At 39.5% G+C, this 24,478-nt stretch overlaps 1 protein-coding gene across 3 annotated transcripts in view; it reads left to right on the forward strand.

The window, feature by feature from the left end:
- Positions 1-24,478, forward strand: part of fbln2 (fibulin 2) — a 187,020-nt gene that overhangs the window by 160,023 nt on the left and 2,519 nt on the right. For all 3 annotated transcript variants that reach the window (XM_059649858.1, XM_059649859.1, XM_059649857.1), the window contains 6 exons: positions 18-161; positions 352-480; positions 10,609-10,734; positions 12,157-12,276; positions 16,046-16,174; positions 22,365-22,488. In XM_059649858.1, the coding sequence (XP_059505841.1) occupies positions 18-161; positions 352-480; positions 10,609-10,734; positions 12,157-12,276; positions 16,046-16,174; positions 22,365-22,488 (772 nt within the window). The remainder of the gene's footprint in view (positions 1-17; positions 162-351; positions 481-10,608; positions 10,735-12,156; positions 12,277-16,045; positions 16,175-22,364; positions 22,489-24,478) is intronic.

A 24,478-nucleotide genomic window follows, 5' to 3' on the forward strand; every position in this document is an offset into this window, starting at 1 on the left:
ATTAATTTTTATTACAGACATTAATGAATGCACTGCTTTACCTCTGCCTTGCAAACCTGGGTTCAATTGCATAAATACTATTGGATCTTACACATGCCAAAGAACTGTCATCACCTGTGGAAGGGGTTATCATGCCAGTCCTGATGGTAGTCATTGTGTTGGTAAGTGCAGTTTGCACAATCTACAAGGCCCCAGTCACTGAATTCTCATGTCATATTTTAGAACTATGGAAGAAACTTTACTTTTGCATCGCTAAAATGTCAATCCTTTAGCACACAATGTAATTTAAACAATGGATGGAGTCAATTTTTTTTTCGCTGTAGTGAAATATATGAATCTTTGTTGGCACAGATGTTGATGAATGTCAGAGTGGAGTCCATCGATGTGGCGAAGGACAAGTCTGTCAGAACATACCTGGGAGCTATCGCTGCGATTGCAAGAGTGGCTATCAGTACAACTCTCTCAGCAGAACGTGCATCGGTAGGCAAAATCTTAGTATTAATTTTCAAGATTGTTCTAGAAAGTCCAAATGTTCTGAGAACCCACAATGATAAATCAGCTTCTATAGGGCAACATGTACATTTGATGGTTTCTAGCCATCTGGCCAAGGTGGACTGGAAGTAGATACTTACAGGAAAATCCACAACAGAGCAGTGGGAGACTTTCAAAAGAACAATAGTAGAAGAGCAGGACCAGCATGTTCTTGTAAAGGTGAAGTTTGATACTATCAGAGAACCATGGATGTTCTAGCAGCGTGAATTGCAGTGGTTCAAGAAGTCAGCTCAACACCATCTTATCAAGGGTACTTGGAGATGGGCAATAAATTCTGGACAGCAAGCGATGCCCATATTCCATGAGTGAATGTAAAAAGCTACCATTTTGAATACCAAACAATTTACTTCTATCAAAGTTGAAATGTCCACAGGACTGTAATCTGGGGCCTATGTACAAGAGTCAGAATTTCTGAGGTTTTTGCATATTTCAGATTCTTCTGACAGCCTGTTGTGGCAGAGGCCCATTACTGCAGTGTTATGAGATGTGGTGAATTCTTTTTAAAAATATCAGACCTGAACAGTTTGACCAGTTTGGGTCCTACACCGTTTTGATCACGAAGAAAGTTTTCACCATGATGCCCAAAGTGTCTTCACTGAAAGTAGCTACATTTTTTGGCAGCCCTCTCATACATCATATTCTGAGGTTGAAGGGCAAACAATTGAGATCAGATTCACATTGGGACTAATGACATAGGTAGAATGAGGGATGGGGTCCTGCAACAAGATATAGGCAACTAGGCAGAAGAATAAAAAGCAGGACCTCAAAAGTTGTAATCTCTGGTTTAGTCCTGCCACATGCTGGTGTGCATAGAACCAACGGACAGAAGAGATGAATGCATGGTTGGAGATTTGAAGCAGTAGGAAGTGTCCTACATTTCTGGATGACTGGTTTCACTTCTGGGGAAGGTGGGGACCTGTACAAGTGTGACAGAATTGGACCAACATCCTTGCAGGGTGGGTTGCTAGTGTAGTTGGTAGGGGATTAAACTAATTGGCAGAGGTAAGAATGCCGAGTAGAGGTATGATCGGGTATGATGTACAAACGATTACAGAAGAACCAAGTCAGAAGGCAGTGCAAATGCAGTCAGGTTAAGGGAGTAAGACATGTCTGGATGTCTTTTATTTTAATGCAAAGAATCTTGCAATTAAGGCAGATGAGTTGAAAATGTGGATTAATGCACGGGGACGCATTATCATTGCTATCACCGACACTTGGTTAAGGGACGGGCAAGACTGGTAGCTCAGTATTTCATGGTATTGAAACTTTAGGTGAGATAGGGCGGAGGTGTAAAAGAAGTGGTAGTGTCGCAATATTGATCAAGCAGGCAATTACTGCAGTAAGGAAGGGTGATAACTTAGAAGGTGAAATATTGACAGGGGACAAAATTCCTAACAATTGCCCAGGAGGGCCTTTTAAGCAAGTAGGCAGAAAGAAGAGAGCAGTGCTGGAAATAATTTTAGGGAACAAAGCTGAGAAAGTGATAGATGTGACACATTGTGGTGATAGTGACCATAAGTCAGGAAGATTTAAGATAATAATAATAGACAAGGGCAAAGACAGACCAGAATTCTGCATTGAGTATAGACTTTGGAAGGTCTATCGCGGCTGTACAGGACATTGGTTAAGCCACTTTTGGAGTGCTGCTTGCAATTCTGATCTCTCTGCTGTAGCAAGGATAATGCGAAACTTGAAAGGCTTCCGAAAAGATTTACAAGGATGTTGCCAGGGTTGGAGGGCTTGAGCTATAGGGAAAGGCTGAATAGGCTGGGACATCGAAGTCTGAGGGGTGGCCTTATAGACGTTCATAAAATCATGAGGGGCATTGATAGGGTACATAGATATGGCCTTTTCCTGGGGGTGGGTAGAGGGCATAGATTAAAAGTGAGAGGACAAAGATTTAAAAGGGACCTAAGGAACAACTTTTTCTCATAGAGGATAGTGCATTTATGGAATGAGCTGCCAGAGGAAGTAGTGGAGGCTGGTAAAATTACACCCTTTAAAAGGCATCCGGATGGGTATATGAATAGAAAGGGCTTAGAGGGATATAGGCCAAATGCTTGCAAATAGGACTAGATTTATTTAGGGTATCTGGTCGGCAAGGATGAGTTGGACTGAAAGGTCTGTTTCTGTGCTGTATAGCTCTAAGACTCTGTGACTCTAAAGACTTTGAATTGGTGGTAGATTGATTTTAATAAGATAAGACAGGATCTGGCTAACATGAATTAGAAGCAAATACAGGAAAATCCACAACAGCGCAGTGGGACACTTTCAAAAGAACAACAGTGGGAGTGTAGGACCAACATGTTCTTGTAAAGGTGACTTGTGATACCAACAGAGAACCATTGCCATTAAGGGATGTGCAGGATTGGATTAGAAACAAATACAAAGCTTATAGTGGATAGCAAAGGTTCAAAATTGTGGCTATTGTACAAGAGTATAGAAAGGGCAGGGGGTTGCTTAAAAGAGAAATTAGGAGAGTGAAGAGGGGACGGGAAAAAATACTGGTGGCTAACTTTAAGGAAAATGCAAAGATATTTTATAAGTATATTATGAGGCAAGAGAATAAGGGGGAAAGAATAACTCCAATTAGGGAGTGAAGTAGTGAAATGTGTGTGGAGTCAGAAGACAAAGCTAACGTTCTAAATGAGTACTTTGCATCTTTCTTCACAATGGAGAAGGACAATGTGGGTCTAGAAATTGGGGAGATGGAGTGTGATATACTTGAACAAATTAAATGGGGGAGTTTGAAACTAGGGACTTTCTTCCAGGTGAGAGGAAGAAGATGTTAAAGAACATGGGAATGGAATGAACTGCCAGAGCAAGTGGTGGATGCAGGTGCAGTTACACCTTTTAATAAGTAAGTACATGAATAGGAAAATTTTGGAGGGATATGGGCCCAATATGGGCAGGTGGGATTAGTTTAGATTAGGAACCTGGTTGAATGGACTCGTTGGATTGAAGGGTCTGTTTCCATTCTATATGACTCTATAAGATGTATCTAAAGCTGCATGGGAGGCAAGGGAGGAAATTACGGGGGCCCTGATATTAATTATCAAATCTTCTTTGGCTACAGTAAGCTTACAGCAGACTGGAAGTTAGCTAATGTAGCACCATTGTTCAAGAAGACAGATAGGGCTAGATTGGGAACTGATAGGTAAGTGAGTCTCACAGCTGTGGTATGGAAACTATTGGAAAAAAGTTCTGAGCAACAGCATTAATCTCCATTTGGAAAGGCAAGGTTTAATCAAGGATAGACATGATGGATTTGTAAAGAGGAGATCACGTTTAACAAGTTTCATTCAATTTTCTGAGGAAGTGACTAAGTGTGCAGATGAGGGTACCAGAGTTTATGTACTCTACATAGACTTCAGTAAGGATTTTGAAAAGGCCTGGCCTGCCAGACTGGTCAAGAAACTAAGTGTTCATGAGTTTCAGGGCAATTTGGCAAATTTGATCCAAAACTGGCATCGTGACAGGAAGCAGAGGGTGATGATCAAAGGGTGCTTCGTAACTGGAAGCCTGTGTCCAATGATGTACCACAGTTTGGTGCTGGATCTCTTACTGTTTGTCGTGTTTGTTAATGATTTAGTCACGAGTGTAGGAGGTATGATCAGAAAGTTTACAGATGACATAAAAATTGGTCCTTTTAGGGGGAAAGCCTTAGACTACAGGATGATGTAGACATGGTTAATGGGCTGAACAGTGCCCAATGAAATTTAGTCTTGAAAAGTGTGAAGTGATGCATTTTGGGAAGACTTACAAGACAAGAAGGTTCACTTTGAATGGTAGGACCCTATGGTAGAAAGTACAGATGATCTGAGGGACTTTGATGTGCTTATCCATAGACCTTTTTAAGGACAGATAGGTGATGTGGTTAAGAAGGCATTTGGGATATTTGCCTTTATTAGTCAGGACATTGAATTCAAGAGAAAGGGAGTTATGATGAAGCTGCATGTATTGTTAGTTAGACCGCAACTGAAAAACTGTGTGCCTGTTGCCTCACCAGGATGTTGCCTGGACTGGAATGATGAAGACAGCTATGAAGAGAGACTAGTTAGGTTGGGATTGTTTTCCTTAGAGCAAAGGGAGCTGGGGGGAATCTGATTAAGGTGTACAAAGTTCTGAGCGACGTAGTCAGGGTAGATAGGAAGAAACCTTTCCCTTTAGTAGAAAGGTCAATAATCAGGGCCACAGTTTTAAGATTTTAAACAAAGGTTTAGAGGGGATTTGTGGAAAAGACATGTCACCTATTGCATTGTGAATATCTGGAACTCACTGTCTGAAAGGGTGGTAGAGGTCGGAACCCTCGAGACATTTATGAACTATTTAAGTGAACATTTAAAACACCATGTCATGTGAGGCTACAGGCCAAGTGCTGGAAAATGAGGTTAGAATAGATGGATGTTTGATCAACACGGATATGATGGGCTGAGGGGACGCATTTTTATGCTGTAAAAGCATTGACTTTTTGGCTTCATTAGTACTCGTGATGCAATACGTCAGTATTGTTCTGGGACATGGACACATGAATTTAACTAGCTGAGTATCTTGTAGTAGCCAATTACCTGCATTTATGTCATAATTTCTGACAGATGTACATATGATTGAGGTGATAACACCGTTGTGACACAATGTGCCGTATTTTCTGTTACTTCTACCTAATTTACGCTACATGTTAATCATAGTGGCAAGTTATCCATGGTGTCCTGGCCAATATTTATCTCTCAATCAACACTCACAGAAATGGATTATCTCTTCATTACTACATTGCAGGTTGTGGTAATTTGATGGGCACAAATTGGCTGCTGTGTTTCTTACATTACAACATGGACTATAATTCAAAGCTCCAAAGTACTTTGGGACACCCTGTGGCTATGGAAGATGCTGAATAATTGCAATACTTTCTTTTACTAGAACAGATATTTTACCTTGCATGAAAAAATTATGCCCTGACTGCTGAGGTTTCCCTCTATCACATTGTGCCAAATGCAAAATCTACCGCGAAGTAATGCAATGGGCAATATAGTGCTTCAAGTGATTTCCAAAAGAAAATCTAAAATTGTGCTTTAAAACAGTTAGGTCATTTTTTAAAGATTTTGTAAAGTTACATTCATATAGCTGAAAACAAGAGTACTCACGTAAAATGAACATTTTATTCATTCCAACAACTGAGTGACGTGTGTTTAGTTTAGTGCAAAGACTTCTTAAAATCATTCAGATTATTTTATAATTTAATTGAATTATCATGGTCAGTTATCAACAAATTTAAAAAATATAATCAAAACCCTTTGAAATATGACTCTTCATTGAGTTTGTACTTTAAGTTCCAACTTAGTCTTTTTGAAGACTTGCAAATGAGAGCAATTAGCAGCATCTCCCTTCCTCCTAGAGGCAAAGTGTGTTTTGTGGGCAGTGCTTACTTCCAACTTGATGCTTTTAAAACAAGCATAAAAGACCACAGAAACTTATGCTGACTGTGTTTTGTAACAAAAAGTCCATGATCTTTTGTGCTCATTATGCTAATATTGCTGAAACTGCACTGAAAAAAGTAACATTTCCAGGCAACACTTGTAATCAAGCTTAACCTAACGTCCAACCTCAAAACTGAAAGACCAGCTGCACACTCATTCACTCCTGTGGCACTTAACCACCAAACTTTCTTTTAATTAACTCCATGGTTTCCATTCCTCTCAGATTGAGAGAGAACAGTTCCTGGGTGGCTTCTCTGAGATAAATTGACCTGTCTACAGGAACAAAAACAAAGTTGCTGGAAAAGCTGAGCAGGTCTGGCAGCATCTGTGAAGAAAAAAAATTGTTAACGTTTCAGAACAGAAGAAAGTTCTGTTGAAGGGTCACTGGACCCAAAGAGTTGCCTCTCTTTTTTCTTCACAGATGCTGCCAAACCTGCTGAGCTATTCCAGCAATTTTGTTTGTATACCTCTATAGCATTCCAAAGAAGGGTCACTAGATGAAAAGATAACAAGATGTGAGGCTGGATGAACACAGCAGGCCAAGCAGCATTTCAGGAGCACAAAAGCTGACGTTTTGGGCCTAGACCCTTCATCCCGAAACGTCAGCTTTTGTGCTCCTGAGATGCTGCTTGGCCTGCTGTGTTCATCCAGCCTCACATTTTGTTATCTTGGATTCTCCAGCATCTGCAGTTCCCATTATCTCTCTCACTAGATGAAAACTCTGCTTTCTCTCCACATCTTCTGCCAGGCCTGCTGACTCTTTACAGTAATTTCTGATTTCCAATATCTGCAGATCTTTAGTTATTTTTAAATTGCCCCACTAATAGGCTTGTTTGGTGATACCAATGCATTTGCCCTGGCATTCTATTCAGGATTAATAGGCAGTGAAGGAAAGAACTGGAGCCAATATTTAAACTTGTCTTTACAAATCCATATTAGACATACTGAGCCAATAGGTCCCACATGTTCTAGAGTGCGTAATCATATTTCTGAACAGGTTGATTAATAACATCTAAAATGAGTATTATCTTTGAACACAATGGTAATGCTGAAACTTCTTAGAGCTAGAGGAATCTATTGGTGTTGTATGCTCTGGCATTATCCTTCAGTATCATGATCATGTGCAGGCTGGATAATTTTACATAACAAAAGAATGTCTAAAAGGACAATGCCTTCCATCAGGACACTGTCTGAAGAAGGCTTAAAAGAATCTGTGGAAATTGGTTTGGGCCTGGATTGAAGTTGGGGTCTTACTGTGTAGGCCAGTGGCATTATCCTTAGCAATCACTCGCCTCATGACAGAACTGAACAATCAGGCTTTGCGTGTTGCAAGAACAGTTATTTTTTACCATTGAAAGAACAGCAGAAAGGAAAGAGATTTTGCCTTAATGTCAAATGGACAATTGTCAATCTCCAACAATCTGAAAAGCTGCCCAGAATACAGCTTTGTTGATATAGATGTGTTTGATTGAACAGCTTCTGGTTGTATTCACTTCCAGAGTAATCAATGTGCAATATGACTAACGAGGCCACCATGCTGGACTACCCCCTGTGGGAAATGTAAACTTTTAAAATACTTTTTGCATTCCTAATATGTTTCAAACCTCCTTCATGTTATGAGTTATGAATTCTTTTTAGTACTGCAATTTGTTTTTTAATGCATTTCTGTCACATTCGGGATTAATGTGAGATGGTTTGGTTTATTCAGAGCCACATGGATGGATGTATTCTTTGTATGCTAAGGATATGCCGTTGAGTCATGCCCATGGTTCATAACCATGGATCGCGATCACAATTGATGACTTAACGCAAGTATTGACAGATAACAAGATCAGAAAGTGACAAGACAGATTTCAAAGGGTTCTTTGTACAGATTTCAAGAAGACAGAAGAGAAAAAAGGAAGGAATAGGAATTCATGAACATCTGTAGCCACTTGGGTCAATGGGAAGCAAGAACCATCTGAACAGGGATATCCAAGATAACAAAGTGTGGAGCTGGATGAACACATCAGGCCAAGCAGCATCTTAGGAGCACAAAAGCTGACATTTTGATGAAGGGTCTAGGCCCGAAACATACGCTTTTGTGCTCCTAAGATGCTGCTTGGTCTGCTGTGTTCATCCAGCTTCACACTTTGTTATCTTGGATTCTCCAGCATCTGCAGTTCCCATTATCTCTGAACAGGAATATCGATCATTTTCTTTAATTAAGTATAACAGAACTGATTAGTAAATTTTCCTGATACCACTGAATCAAGTGTTTTCTTCTCCAAAATTTGTTATTAGGTTATAGGGAGCGGCTGAATAGACTGTGGCTATTTTCCCTGGAGCATTGAAAGCTGAGGGGTGATCTTATAGATCTTTATAAAATCATGAGGGGCATAGAAAGGGTAAATAGACTAGGTCTTTTCCTTGGGGTGGGTGGACGGCAGAGGTTTAAGGTGAGAGGACAAAGATTTTAAAAGGACCTAAGGGGAAACTTTTTGACACATGTATGGAATGAGCTGCCAGAAAAAGTGGTGGAGGCTGGAACAATTACAACATTTTAAAAGATATCTGGATGGGTATATGAATAGGAAGGGTTTAGAGGGATATGGGCCAAATGCTGGCAAATGGAATTAGATTTATTTCAGATATCTAGTTGGCATGGATGAGTTGGACAAAATGGTCTGTTTCAGTGCTGTTTATCCCTATGATTCTATTTAATCTCCGCAGTTTTGAATGCAAAATCTTGCAAGAAACACTTGCATAGCTACATTCACAAATTTGTTCAAGGTCTTTGTGCTAATAAAAGCATTTTTTAAAGCTAGAACATCTTTTAACAGTATCAATAAATCAATAAGATTTATAATATAATAAATCAATAAGAAATGGTTGTTTCCATGGCTGTCTTTGGAATGGAGAACAAGTGTAGAGCAAGCAAGTCCAGACCATAATGGGTCAAATGATGTTTTCCCTCTTTTTTTAAATCAGTTTCTCAGACTTTATATTGAGGGACACCCATTGCATCCAAAATGGTATGAAAACTCAGCTGATGAACTTAAAAAAAATTTTAACTTGATAATACACTGGCTAAGTATAAACATAGGTGTGGCTTCCTCTACATTGGGGAAACCAAGCGGAGCCTTGGGGACCACTTTGCAGAACACCGAAGCTCGGTCCGCAGTAAACAACTGCACCTCCCAGTCGCGAACCATTTCAACTCCCCCTCCCATTCCTTAGATGACATGTCCATCCTGGGCCTCCTGCAGTGCCATAATGATGCCACCCGAAGGTTGCAGGAACAGCAACTCATATTCTGCTTGGGAACCCTGCAGCCCAAAGGTATCAATGTGGATTTCACCAGCTTCAAAATCTCCCCTCCCCCCACTGCATCCCAAAACCAGCCCAGCTCGTCCCTGCCTGGCTAACCTGTTCTTCCTCTCACTTATCCCCTCCTCCCACCTAGAGCCGCATCTCCATTTCCTACCTACTAACCTCTTCCCGCCTCCTTGACCTGTCTGTCCTCCCTGGACTGACCTATCCCCTCCCTACCTCCCCACTCACACTCTTCTCTCCACCTATCTTCTCTATCCATCTTCAGTCCGCCTCCCTTCTCTCCCTATTTATTTCAGAATCCTCTTCCCATCCCCCTTTTCTGATGAATGGTCTAGGCCCGAACGTCAGCTTTTGTGCTCCTAAGATGCTGCTTGGCCTGCTGTGTTCATCCAGCTGCACACTTTGTTATCTTGCCGTTCCCATTATCTCCAGGCAAGCACTCTTGGATTCTGTTGGCTGTAGTTTACCTAAGGCATTGATGTTATTGCTTGTGGGTCATTTACCCAAGTCTAGTTGGATAAATACTCAGCCAAATACATCATTCCAATGGATAAAATTCTGATCCACTTACGTTTCATCCCACTTATATTACATGGTATTATTATAAATGAAATAATTCTTCTGATGTTTTGAGTAATTTCTCCACCTATTGAAGTGCAAAATTACTTACTCGGCTATGAAAAGTCATTTTTATGTAAAATACCTTTTGAACATCATTTTGATGACTGTAGACTTGCTAAAGTGGAGAATGTAAAAGAGGTGATTAATACTGCACAAAGGTTGGCAAACTGACACTTCTATTTTTGAGTTGTACATGAACTGTTCCACACATTGTAACTTGGTATTTGCAAATAAATGACTTTTCTATTTAAAATTACATTGATGGATGAAACCAATGGTGCACGCAGTATTTGGTCTGTTGCAAAAATAAGTTTACTCCAAAGAATTGTGACAAAGAAATGATACATTATTGACAGGAATCCAACACCTTCATACCAAACAAATGCCTGTGTCCTAGCCTCTGGTTTCTTTTTTATGACTATCTGTGTAACATCTAACGTGCATACTGTACCTTTACATGCACAGACATTTAATCTTTTCATCGCTGAATTCAGCTAAGCCAGATAGATTCAAGTTTCCTAGAGAATTGGTTGCTGGAGCTTGAAATGAATAATGAAAGGCATCTTTATTGGAAAGGATTGGTTAATTTCTGCTTTTGCGCTATCTCATTTTTGCCCTGTCATTGAATCTTGCTTGCTTCTGGCAGATGTTAATGAATGTTGGCGCTATCCTGGTCGACTATGTGCACATACTTGTGAGAATACCCCTGGGTCCTATTACTGTACCTGCAGCACTGGATTCAAACTAGCTCTTGATGGCAAGAACTGTGAAGGTATTTTTAATCGTTGTGTGGTCAGTAGTAAGAGCGACAGACATGAAAACTTAAAGTAATATGCATGTCATAAGCATTGCATTACATACGATAGTTCATTAAAGAATGTATGCTTATGAAAAATGCATTACCTAGTTTGAAGTTGTCTCTGATCAGGCTACATCTTACCAAAAACACATTTTCTTCATCCTTGTTGTGTCATTTTGTCGTACAATCATCAAAAAATCAGTTCAATTTCCTTTATCCTGGGGAGGCTGATCGCGACATAGTCTCAGCTTAGAAATTTCTTAACAATTACTCCAATTTTGGAATTGTCAGGGCTTTTGTAAACTTTATATAAAGCCTTGGCAATGTGTTTCAGGAGACTGCAGACAAAATGAGCAATGTCCTTTCTCATCTCTTGTTTCATTTTCTACAGGAGCTTTGGAGGTATTGATGGAGTTCTCTCCTGTGATCCTGCCCAAAACTCTTCACATTAGCATTCTCATGGCCACTCGCTCTAGTCATCAGAAGTAAACTTGGAGCTCCTTTCTCACCGTTATTGATAAAGTGGCCTCCAAATACTGACAGATTTTCATTTTCCTACATGTTCTCTGCATGCACAAGCTGTGCAATGTCACTTTCGGCCCTTGCAAAACTCCCCTAAGATTTCATCCTTAGCATGCTGTCTGATGGATTCTCCTTTATTTCAAGCCAGCACCCTTTTTAAAATACTTTTTATCAATATTCTTTGAGTATCTCAAATATTCAGTCAAGTCTTGCCTCTTTCAGTTCCCAAAATGCCTCACACCTCCTCATTTCAGCTACTTCTCCATTCTCAAATCACCAGTGATGACGTAGACCAGAAGGTATGTTCAGCTGGCTTATCCATCAGCTCTGACTGTATCACCTTTAAGTTGTGCTCTACAACATTTTTCTGGCTAATATGAACTGTGATTCCCAAGTTTTTTCTAGAAAGGCAACTTGAAGCTCCTTTTCTTCAGTGCATGAAGCTGAAGTTTATTTTTAGCCATGGTTCCCAAGTAGCATCCAAGAGCAAGGCCATTGGACAATTTCCTTCTTCCGAACATAGAGATACTGATTCCAATTACTTTGCTCATTCTGCCACTATGGCATATTTGTATACTACAACATAATTAGAATGTCTTGAGCTTCTCTCAGTGGTTGGTGCTAATGTCATATTATAAAATCCTTAACAGTAATGTTCAAAACAATTACTCAGAAGTTGTGAGATGATTTTTATTTAAGAGAAATTTTCATCCATAGCAATCATAGATGATTGCTGAGCTGCCTTATTTTAGTTAAAGATGATATCATTCCCAATCCTGATTTATAGAATGGTATTTTAAAAGTAACAAAGTAAGACAGCATAGAATCAATGAATATGATGAAGCAATTTTAACTTCCTATTTTTCTCTGTAGACATAAATGAATGTGAGAACAATATATGTGGGCAAGAATGTGCCAACATTTATGGCTCCTACCAGTGTTATTGTAGGCAAGGTTACCAACTCACTGAACTAGATGGACATTCCTGTGAAGGTAAGGGGAGCCAGCGCAAGATATGTCTTTCTTATGTCAATAGTCTTTTATGTATTACCATTCTATGGCTGAGTAAGGCCATAAATCACCTGTAAAATTCTTTTACTAATTGCTGAAAACAAGATGAACTAAAGTGTAATCTGCATCAAGACAAGCAGTTGCATCGTGATATTATTTACATCTGAGCTTCTCCTCCAGAGTACTGTGTGAGTATTGGTTTATCATAATTAATACATGAAAAGTAATTGGCCAAGAGAGAATTCTTCCCTGCAATGCTCATGAGAGTAGTGTGAAGGCATTAAATTAATTTGCATGATGGGATGGGAAAACATGTTATTTGACACAAACTGTTAGAATACAGTCCTTTCATCTCCCTTTCTGGGAACCAATCTAGGTTTAAATTGACAGGTTAATACATTAGCAAAGAGCTTCAATACTATTAAACATTAATTTTGCAGCTTCAACATGAAAACAGTTAGTGCATGACACTAACAGAAAATAAAGTCCTTTGATAAATTTGCTTCATTTCTTTTCAGACATCTTGCCAAACAGCCAAACAATTGATTGTTTAATAAAAGACTGTAAAGTAAACACATGAAAATCTATATATATATATGTAAATAAATGTGGATTTAGACCTTTCACTGAAACTGCTGAAGCCTGTTAACATATGTAATTTCATGAATAGTGCAGGTTTATATATACTGGCCCTCAAATATAGTCACTCTAGGTGACTACCTAGCTTGCCCAGTGGTTGGACAGATTTGGCTACCGGTTATCTGTTTCTGCTACTTGAAATACCTTCAGTTGTGTTCTGTTCAGTGTTTGTAATTCACAACTGCTGTGTGGTTAGAGCAGAGTTTTAGATCCATGTTCCACATTATTTTACACAACCTCTTTTCCACTGCGGTTTGTTAATTTGCACTGAACAGTGCGCTCTGTGCATTGCCAAGATCCCGTCATTGCCTTCATCTTATTTACCTTTGTAGGTTCCTTCAAAATGTTGATGTGAAAAATAAAGCATAACTGTCCATGACAGGCAGCGAAAAGCATTTGTCACTCAATTGAAGTCCCATACCGCCACATCTTGCTGTGCTCCATGTTGGCTTCAGGCCAGTGGTTCAGATGCAGCAAGCTTTCGTATTGTTTAGCAAGCAATGGTGATGCTTACTTAACCTGAGTTCATTGTTCACACTAAACCTCCTCTTGTTGGCCTCATGCATCTGCATCAAAACACAAGATCATTTGGTTCGATTTTCTCTTGTGACCAACTGGCCCAGAACTTACAATTCTTCTTTCGTAGGCAGATGTTCAATCTCATGCTATTCATTCCAATGTTCAGTTAGGTTACACTGAGGAATTCTTGACTGTCAATTATTGTGCTGAAATCTGTGTGTCCTTTCTAATTTTTGAAAAAAACATAAGTGTCACCTACTTGGCAATAAGTTGCACTTCCCAAGTGAAGTGGCACACCTTTCCATAGTGGCCTTCTAGGTTCTACCTGAACAATACAAAATTATTCAAGTAAAGCAAACTGCTGGCCGCTACAAAACTCTTTTTTTAAAAAAAGAACAGGTACAGTATTGTTGGTAATGTAGAATTTCCTTGACATGGCATCCAATTCTCAGTACTTGACCTGGAAATTTTTGAACTTACAAATTAGAAGCAGGAGCAAATGATATGATTCGTCAAGCCTGTTCCAGTATTAAATAAATCATACTAATCTGGCTGTGATCTCAAAAACCACATTCCTATCTAGCTCGGACAAGCTTTTGGCTCCTTTGTTTCATATTGCCTTGGTTATTAAAATAACAAACAATATTCTATTCTCTGAATTTCACATCCATTATATTGTGGAGCACAAAATTCAGCATTCTCTCCATTAAAAAAAATAAACAGAGGTTTGTCTTTTCTTTATTTTAAGATAGTTATACTTTAGCATCTGACTTTTGCCCATGGAAAAATGGAAATAAACTGGTCTTAGACTATGACTCAGGCACAAACTAAATTAATGGTGGAAACTAGCCTTTTGATTTAAGGCATTTTGTTAGCATTGACAATATATTGCCTAATGCTCTTGAATAACTGGTTTTCTAATATTAATACTGGTATATAATTGAACTGCATTGTACTACAATATTGAGGTATTTATCTGGTTTTCAATAATACAAAATGATAATATACTATAATCATTATTCATAATGAGCATTTTCATTAAATGGAAGTCATAAGCCAATAGAAAATTAAATCAGTAAGTAGAGGTTTTTTGTTTTACAGTAGATATCGAAAATACATTAAAATTTACTGTTCTGATCTGATTATTCTCGATCTACACCACTGAAGACTATTATTATTATTCCATGAATAAAACAAACAGCGTATACATTTCTATTCTTTAGAATATTAGGTACGTAAGAAATGGAAACTGGTCAAGGGTGCAAATCAAACAATCTGGAATTTCTCATTAACTGCATAATTGGTATCTTAGAGTCTCAAACAGGAGACAATTATCTTTACATATTCAACTATTCGTTTCAATGAGAGTTAATGGCTGAATCTTTTAAAGGTAATGCCAGTGCATCTCATCTTACTTGGGCATTTGACAGGTCTTGGGGGGGTGGGGGTAGGGACATTGTCTCCCTTTCAATGACCCCAGGGGTGGAAATGCCACCTGCTGAGAGCTGCCAGTCTATTCAACAGGGCAACCACTTAGTTGTTGCTGAGATGACACTCACTAGAGGCCTTGAACCAAAGAAAAACTCCGGCACAGCTAAATGATAGCAACAGGGGGATCACAGGGTGAAGCTGGTGAAGGAGAGGGGTGCGATTGGGCTAGCATTAGCTTTCATTGGTGGTGCCCCTTTCCAATGGTGGATATGTACTCAATGCTTTTGAAGAAGGGAGATCCTGGAAACCCCTAATCAAAAAAGCCATTGTTAGCTTTTTGTGTTCTCTGTAGGGTTAGTTTCTGCTGGCTTAATATCAATGGTGCTGGATGTGCCTTAATTATCCACTTATATGCCTTCATTGGTGGTGATGGTTGGGTGGCGTGCAGGAATTCTGTCCAAGATTTCATCGGAGTAGAAGTGGAAAGGTTTTGGAGTCCCCACAGTGTGGAAACAGGCCCTTTGGCTGAACAAATCCACACCGAACCTCAGAAGCATCCCACGCAGACCCGTCCACATGTAACCCACCTAATCTACACATCCCTGAACACTATGGACAATTTAGCATGGTCAATCCACCTAACCTGCACATGTTTGGACTGTGGGAGGAAACCGGAGCACCCGGAGGAAACCAATGCAGACTCGGGGAGAATGTGCAAACTCCACACAGACAGTCGGCCGAGGGTGGAATTAAACCCGGGTCCCTGGTGCTGTGAGGCAGCAGTGCTAACCACTGAGCCACCGTGGCGCCCTACTTTCCAGCTGATTAATTTCTCCCATCACTAAACTCGCAAGGAGGTGAAGGCAAAAGGTTTCCACCCATTATTTCTAAATTAGTAAAATGAGAATCTATAATTCTATTGTATAGTTTCAGTAAAAATAAAAAAAAACAAAATGAGAGGATATTAAAAACAAGTTCATTAATAAATATCAACCATTGTTAAGTCATTAATTTCATTGCATTGTATTATGTCTATCGTTATGCCAAAACAATTGTCGTTGTCATGTTAATGAGAATATGCAATTAAGTTATGCTACCATCTAGTGGTAGCATATTTTTGAAACGTTTTTGTTGCATTCATTGAAGAAAGTTTTGATTTCAGACATTGACGAGTGTGCACAAAGTGGAAGCACGCTCTGTACATTCCGCTGTGTGAATGTCCCTGGGAGTTATAATTGTGCCTGCCCTGAGTTTGGTTATACAATGTCACCAAATGGAAGAACGTGTAGAGGTAGGTTTCTTTTCTCATTTGTTTTTAATTTCTCAGACACACATACACTTCGAAACGCTCTCCATTTTGAAATATTATGTACATTATGAAATGCATATAATAATTAAGATATTATTTTTATAAATTGGGTTCTGGTGCTGCTGTTAAACATCCACATTTCATGTTCTTGTTTTTACAGAATGACTAAGGGTGGTTTAATTTCTCCCTTGGTAAGACAATGTTCAGAAAGTGGTATATGATGATCTTTTTCATATTAACTCTATTTGAAATATTATTTTATGGGCTGATGGTTACTACAATTTCTGATTTCCAAATAAAATGAGTCTGAAAATTTTACCAGAATGCTTTCTTTTCTTTTGAAACACATCCAACTCGTCCCACTGAAGTCTGTCCGCCCCTATTGCTAATGAAGTTTCCAATTCAGAATTTGAGTGAACTCCTAAGCACCAGTTTTATTTTGTTCACTCATGAAACAAGGGTATTACTGGCTGGGCTAGCATTTATTGTCCATTCCTTGCTGTCTTCGAGAAGGTGGTGGTGAGCTGCCTCCTTGATCATTGAAGTCCATGTGCTGTAGGTAGACCCACAATGTCAATAGGGAGGGATTTCCAGGATTTTGACTCAATGACATTTAAGGACTGATGATATATTTAGAAAATTTTTGATCATGGAACTTGATTCAAGAGTATGCTTCATCTACAAAATTTCACCTTGCCACTAAAACACTAAGGTGAAATTTATTATCCAGAGCTTCAGTTTAAGATAGCATTGATTTCAGCCAGCATTTGTTATTAATGTATAAAAATGTCTTGGTATTTCTGGTCCACCACCCCAAGCAAGGATTACAAGTTTCAATCATTTACTTGGCTGTCCTAATTTGTTGAGCTTTACATGTCTTTTGACCAGGCCCTAACACTACTACATTCTTCATAGTTGTACTATTTTCCAATATTATGTTGCCTGTTGATTGATCACACATCAAAATTGACTACAGCCCTAACCCTGCCACTGGGATTCTGTATTTGCTTACATTGGTTGTAACTTTTGAGATATTCTGATGATGTACTCAATAAACGTATCATTTCTTTCTTAGATAATATGTTAAGGAAAGTACCAAGAGGACAACTGGTTAAATTTATTGTTTAATAGAAGTTCTGAATTGATATTCAGTCTTCACGCAGGGAACAACTGGGTGAAAAATAGTCACTGTATTGTCAAATTTCATGGGTGAAGTAAATGAACATTGTTGACAACATAATGTTAGTCGCTGGGCTGGAAGGTTATATTTCACTTTTTGAGCATGCATGTTAACTATAAATTATGGACAAGTTCACAGAACTTCCAAAAAGCTGACAATCAAGAAGTATTGTGTATGAAAAATAGTTTTCAATAAAGATCTCTGCTTCAAGATAACTGAATAAGATAGCTTACCTTTTGTGGATGAGATTTCTGGGGTTTTATTGGTCTTTTGGGATTACATTTCATAGTTGAGTCTGTCCGTCAAAACTGAAAACCAGTGGTCTTCTATATGACTTGTGAAAATAATTAGTTCTAATGGGAGTGTAGAGGGCATGAACTAGTCATGGCTGGAGTTGCAACCATCCTTGGTTGCATTGTGCAGGCAAAAAGCATTACAGCACACTAAAGAGTAATCTTCTTGAAGATAAATGTAGATTATTTTGAAGGGCAAATTAATTCTGATACTGCGAACTTTATTTGTTAAGTAGCGTGGATTTTGACCAGGAAATATGGATGCGTGGTACATTTTTGAAGTTTTGTGCAGTATTTTGAATACTATTGTGCATTTTGTCTGTACCTGCTAACTGTGCTGTTACAATCTACAGGATTTTAATTATTTCTTTATTTAGCTTACCCCCATCTCTTGCTCATTGCAAACTTGGTGCTATCTTACTCTTTGCTCTGGTCTTTCTACCAAGTTGGCAAAAGGAATATAAAACTGAAATTCTAATGTCAATTGATGAAAAGATTGCAACCATAATCTCATGAACTGTGGGGAATAGTTCTGGGATTCACAGAAGCTTTAAAAATATAGTGGACTTCCTGTGTGTTGTATGAGGGAGTAGATCAGGTAGTAGCTGATATTACACAAAGTATAAATCTATTCCAAATTGTTTGGAGAAGGAATTGTAAAATTGGCATTATTGTAGAATCTGAGGAAATTAGGTAATGCCTTTTTAACAGTAGTTTAGGTAATACAGTAGCTGTATACACGGCTTGCTAGAAAAAAAACAATTTAACTTCCTGAACATATTTACATTCTGCTGGTTGGAAATCTATTTACAAAGTCTCTAGAAACAGTATGAGACAATAGAATGCAGTTTGTTATTACTATTCACTGCTCATGATGAAACAAAAATAATGGGTTGGATTTAACACTTGCCCAACAATTGTATTGAAGACAAAGGCCATATCAAATCCAGCAGGCAGCACTCACCACCTTTACCTCCACCACAATTGTACAGGTGGCAGGATTGGTATCCTGCCAGTGGACTAATTGAACCCCTTACTTGGGCAACTAATTCCCACATAAGAATCTCATCCTACACCACTGGCATTTAGCTGGTGGCAGGAGAGGTCCAAGCATCCAGGAGGTGGGCAAGGGTAGGTCATTTTTTCACTGGCCTGCAGGTCCAATTGCAGGGATTCTCCAAGACACAGCCACCATGAACTCCCCCAAGCCCAGCCCCACCCCATACATCCTAGCTGAGCCCCAAATGTTTACAAGGTTCTAATTCATTACAATTACCTCTTCAGCATCTGAGTGCCATGCTAGCAGCGAGCACCACTCCCACTGGTGTTATCTCTAATTAGTCAGCAGCTCTCCAAGGAAGGATGTCCTGCCCCTTTGGGGCAAAGTTCCCTCCTGCAGCCTACCAGTGGCTGTTATGCATTATATCGTTAAGTGAAAGGGTCAGCCAGTCTTCTGGGTGGGATCCCTCCCTGCTGACATTCTAGCCAGGGGGAGATAACATTGGTGGCCAATGTGCCCTGTGAAATTGAACCTAATGACATGATTGGTCAACTAACAGAGATACATGGTAGGCTGGCTGATATTGGTTATTATCATTGCCATTCAAGCTACTGTTGCTCCTACCTTGTCTATAAGTTGCCTTGTGGCTGTTCTTCAATTTGTGTGGTCTTCATATAAAACCTGAAAGAAAATATAATGACTCCAGTTCCTTGCAATATGGACAAAGAGATTGACCCAAACACAAGTTATGGTGATTCTCACTGAGTAGAATTGAGTAATCATCAAATTACTAAAATAACAAACGTATTTTTATCCATACTCATAATCCCTGCATACTGTTATTTTCATCAACCAGATTGTCCCACCCACATACAAAGAATTAATCATTCTTGCTTTATACTTTTAAACATATTCTAGTACAGTCATTGGAGAGAACACTGTGTGTTAGATCACATTCACTGTTGTTTTGTTAATATGTGCTGTATGGTCTGTTGTACTGAACAGATGTGCATATATTTGAAAAGGGATAAAAATGAGACCTCCGATAGGCATGTAGGTCCTTTTAAACTGCCTCCAGACAATATCGCTTCTAATGTGGGGAGGTGTGGGAAGAGGGTTCTGGATTCACGAGATAGCCAAAACATGTGTTGGTTGATGGGTGTTGCATGAATGCAGTGGAGTAATGGTGCAGTTTGGAATGGGAGTGAGTGGTTTGGAAAGTTGAGTTACCCATTCTGGAAGGAACTAATTTGATTTGGAAAGATAAGTGGAATATATTTAATTCAATTTTGATGAACCATGGAGTCATAGTCATACAGCATAGAAACAGACTCTTCAGTTCAACTTGACCGCATCGACCACTTTCCCAAACTAAACTTGTCCCACTTGCCTGTCTTTGACCAATATCCCTCCAAATCTTTTCTGTTCATGTACTTATCCAAATGTCTTTTAAATATTGTACCGGTGCCTGCATCCACCACTTCCTCTGTCAGTTCATCCCACGCATGAACCACTCTCTGCATGAAAACGTTGCCCCTCTTGCTCTTTTTAAAACTTTCTCCTCTCACCTTAAAAATATGCCCCCAAGTTTTGAACTACCCCACCCTAGGGAAAAGACCTCTGCTATTCACCTTATCTATGCCCCTCATGATTTTATAAACCTCAGTAAGGTTACCCCTCAACCTCCTATGCTCCAGTGAGAAAAGTTCCAGCCTACTCAATGTATTTGGAGGAAGGTGTATGTGGTCTGATCAGCAAGTTTGTAGATGACACTAAGATTGGTGGAGTAGCTGATAGTGAAGGGGACTGTCAGAAATTACAGCAGAATATAGATAGACTGGAGAGTTGGGCAGATAAATGGCAGATGGCGTTCAATCCGGGCAAATGCGAGGTGATGCATTTTGGAAGATCAAATTCAAGGGCGAACTATACAGTAAATGGAAAAGTCCTAGGGAAAATTGATGAACAGTGAGATCTGGGTGTTCAGGTCCACTGTTCCCTGAAGGTGACAACGCAGGTCAATAGGGTGGTCAAGAAGGCATATGGCATGCTTTCCTTCATTGGGCAGGATATTAAGTACAAGAGTTGGCAGGTCATGTTGCAGTTGTATAGGACTTTGGTTCGGCCACTTTTGGAGTACTGTGTACAGTTCTGGTCGCCACATTACCAAAAGGAAGTGGATGCTTTGGAGAGGAGGTTCACCAGGATGTTGCCTGGTATGGAGGGTGCTATCTATGAAGAGAGGTTGAATAGATTAGGATTATTTTTCATTAGAAAGACGGAGATTGAGGGGGGACCTGATTGAGGTCTACAAAATCATGAGGGGTATAGACAAGGTGGATAGCAAAAAGCTTTTTCCCAGAGTGGGGAACTCGATTACAAGGGGTCATGAGTTCAAAGTGAGAGGAGGAAAGTTTAAGGGAGATATGCATGGAAAGGTCTTTACACAGAGGGTGGTGGGTGCCTGGAACGCATTGCCAGCAGAGGTGGTAGACGCAGACACATTAGTGTCTTTTAAGATATATTCGGATGGGTACATGGATGGGCAGGGAGCAAATGGACACAGACCGTTAGAAAATAGATGACAGGTTAGACAGAGGATCTTGATCGGTGCAGGCTTGGAGGGCCGAAGGTTTCTTTGTTGGTTTCTTTGTTTGTATTTCTTTTTATCACTCAAACCCTCTATTCCCAGCAACAATAAAGGTCCGCCCCTAAGCTTAAACAGGGGGCTCCATTCTAAAATGCTTAAATAACAAAATATAAAAATGTAATTGTCACAAGATTAATAACAAGGATATGAAAACAGCTACAGTCAACTAAAGTTAGTGTTAGGAATGCAAATTAAAATGGCATGGTCATCCCATTGCAGTAATATTGCCAAGGATTTCCTCAGTTTGCTGGAAGACCAATTAGAATTGGAGATGCAGATATGGCTAATGAGCTTAATGGATACTTTGCATTACTTTTCACTTCTGAAAGTCTTGATTCATTCCTGATTGTAGAGAACATATGTGCAACCAAAATTGTTTCCGTGTCTAGAATTGCAGAAATCTGTTCAGTTAATATTTAAGTACTTAAAGCTGTTTGTGCAGCTGAATCTGCTTCTATTTACTGTTAAATGAAATGGGATCAGTAATGTGAGCCACTAGCCCATATAATCAATAACTCATGAAGCCAGAGTTGATTTCAATTGAACAGAACGAGATTCATGAGCTTCCATCACTCAAGGAGAAAATAATCAGTATTTGACATTGCTGTGGGAAAGCTATTAAAAAGCATTATATGGAATGTAATTTATGATCCTTTAGCGCACTTGGCTGTTACTCGGGGATGAAGAGATACAGGGAGCAGACAGGAAAGCAGAGTTGAAGTCAAAGATCAGCTATGACTGTTATGAATGGCCAAACACACATGAGGTGCTATAATCATCTACTCCTGCTACAATTTCTTAGATTAAAATGGACAGTGTGGGAATGTAGAGTTAAGGAAGATATTTAGCCAGGATTTTATTGAATTGCAGAGCAGGTCTCAAGTGTTTAAGTGAATTGCTCCAACTTCAACCTCATATGTTCTTAAGCCATCTCATTAGTACAGTGTAATGCTGCACATTCTTGTCATTTGATTACAGTAATTTCAGTATTCACCCTATACTTGTGAAATAAACAATTAAACCTCTCAGCTGTGTGTAATTTCCCACAGACATTGATGAATGTGCAATAGGAACACACAATTGCACATCAACTGAGACCTGCTTTAATATCCAAGGTGGATTCAAATGTCCTGTCGTGGATTGCCCACCAAACTACAGGAAAGTGTCTGACATGTAAGTGCTCAAATATTTCCAATCCAAGCAAAATAGAGATTTTTCTTTGTGGTAAGATTAAGTTCCTGTTACTTCTGCAATTGACATGGAAAGATAAGAACCATGGCAAAATACATCACAGAAAGAGGGTGTTGGAGCTCATGAGGCAAGATTTCTGTGACTGGCAGTATTTCAGAGTGAAAAATGGAGCCTGTGCCAATGCACTAGTTGATAAATCCTGCTGTTTTTTCCAATGTTGTCAATTAGAATTTGCAGAGAGAGGTTAGATATATTGGTTCGGCTGACTGCACAAATACATCAACTGAGTGGCAATTTTAACTTATAAAATCATCTTGCAATGAGAATCTGAAGCATGGCTCTTTTCTAAAGTGCTGCTCCCAATGCTCTGTTGTATATCTGTTCGAATTAGTTTGCCTGCTTCCACCTAGGGCACATCATGAATTTCAGAATGCAGATTCCACATGATCTGCTGCGTCTGACCGACCCCCAGATAACACCAGATGCCATAATGGCTCAGCTAACTATCACCCAAGACAGCTGCCTGAGAAATAAATTATACTTCAGAAATGTAAACTAGGTCTGTACTTGTCCAAAGATCCAGCATGTGAAATTTGTTTACAAATTAGCAGAGGTGGAAGGGGACACATCAAAAATGGCTCAGCTTCAGCTTTTATTTTGCTATCCTAGCAGAAACAGAAACAGGGTCCATTTTGACTCTGAAATGACGCCATGGCTCTTATCATGTTTGAGATACCTTACAATTGCCGCCTCTTCCACTACACCAACCCCAACCTTCCCAGACTCAATTTACTATTAGGCTCAACAGAGGAGTCAGTATGTCTCTGCTCCCTCCGACTGGTGAGCTGTAGTAAGAAATGAATATCATGGTTGCGACTTTCTGGTAGCAATAAATTGACATCTGCAACCAAAGATGCCTGAAATTTCCAGCCATTGTTTAACCATATACTTGTGACCATTTTAAGTGTGCTTTGAATTTCTGGTGAATTTTTATTTCAATGAGTATCTCACTTTTGTGACTATTCACCATATCTGCTGCAGGTATTAGGGGTAGGAAAAAATGCATTTCTACAATCTCAAGAATGCCAAGCATTTTGCGTTGCTTGTACATTGGAAATCATTCGATAGATAAATGCGCAGTGTTGCATTTTGATAAGACAAGCCAGGGCAGGATTCACACATTTAATGGTAAGGACCTGGGGATTGTTGTTAAACAGATAGATCTAAGGTGCAGGCCCATAGTTCCTTGAAAAGGGTGTCACAGGTCGACAGTGTGAAGAAAGCACTTAGCATGTTTGCTTTCATCGGTCAGAACATTGAGTACAGGAGTTGGGATGCATTTGGCGTACTGTGTACAATTCTAGTTGCCCTGCTATATGAAGGATGTTATTAAACTGGAAAGAGTGCAAATAAGATTTACAAGGATATTACTGAGACTGAAGGCTTGAGTTAAATGGAGAGGCTGAACAGGCTGGATTTTTTTCCCTGGAACATAGGAGGCGGATGGATGACCTTATAGAGGTTTATAAAATCATGAGGACCACAGATAAGGTGAATAGGCAAGGTCGTTTTCCCCAGGGTAGGGGAGCCCAAAACTAAAGGCCACACGTTTAAGGTGAGACCGAGAACATCTCAAAGGGACCTGAGGGCCAACATTTTCATACAGAGTGATGTGAATATGGAATGAACTGCCACAGGAAAGTAGTAAAGATAGGAAAGGTTTAAAGGGATATGGATCAAAGACTGGAAAATTGGACTAATTCAGTTTAGGAAGCCTGGTCAGCATGGGGTGAGTTGGGCTGAAGTGTTTGTTTCCACACCCTTTGAGTGCATGAGACAGTCTACTTCATAGCACAAACATAGTGTCTGTTAATTGGCCTCTTTTAGTGCAATATATAAGATTGCAAAAGCCCTAACCGTTTATTAAATCACCCAATAGAATGTCAGTTAGAGCATTGTACCAAATTCTGAG

This window comes from Stegostoma tigrinum, chromosome 11 (assembly GCF_030684315.1).
Source record: "Stegostoma tigrinum isolate sSteTig4 chromosome 11, sSteTig4.hap1, whole genome shotgun sequence".
Lineage (NCBI taxonomy): Eukaryota > Metazoa > Chordata > Chondrichthyes > Orectolobiformes > Stegostomatidae > Stegostoma > Stegostoma tigrinum.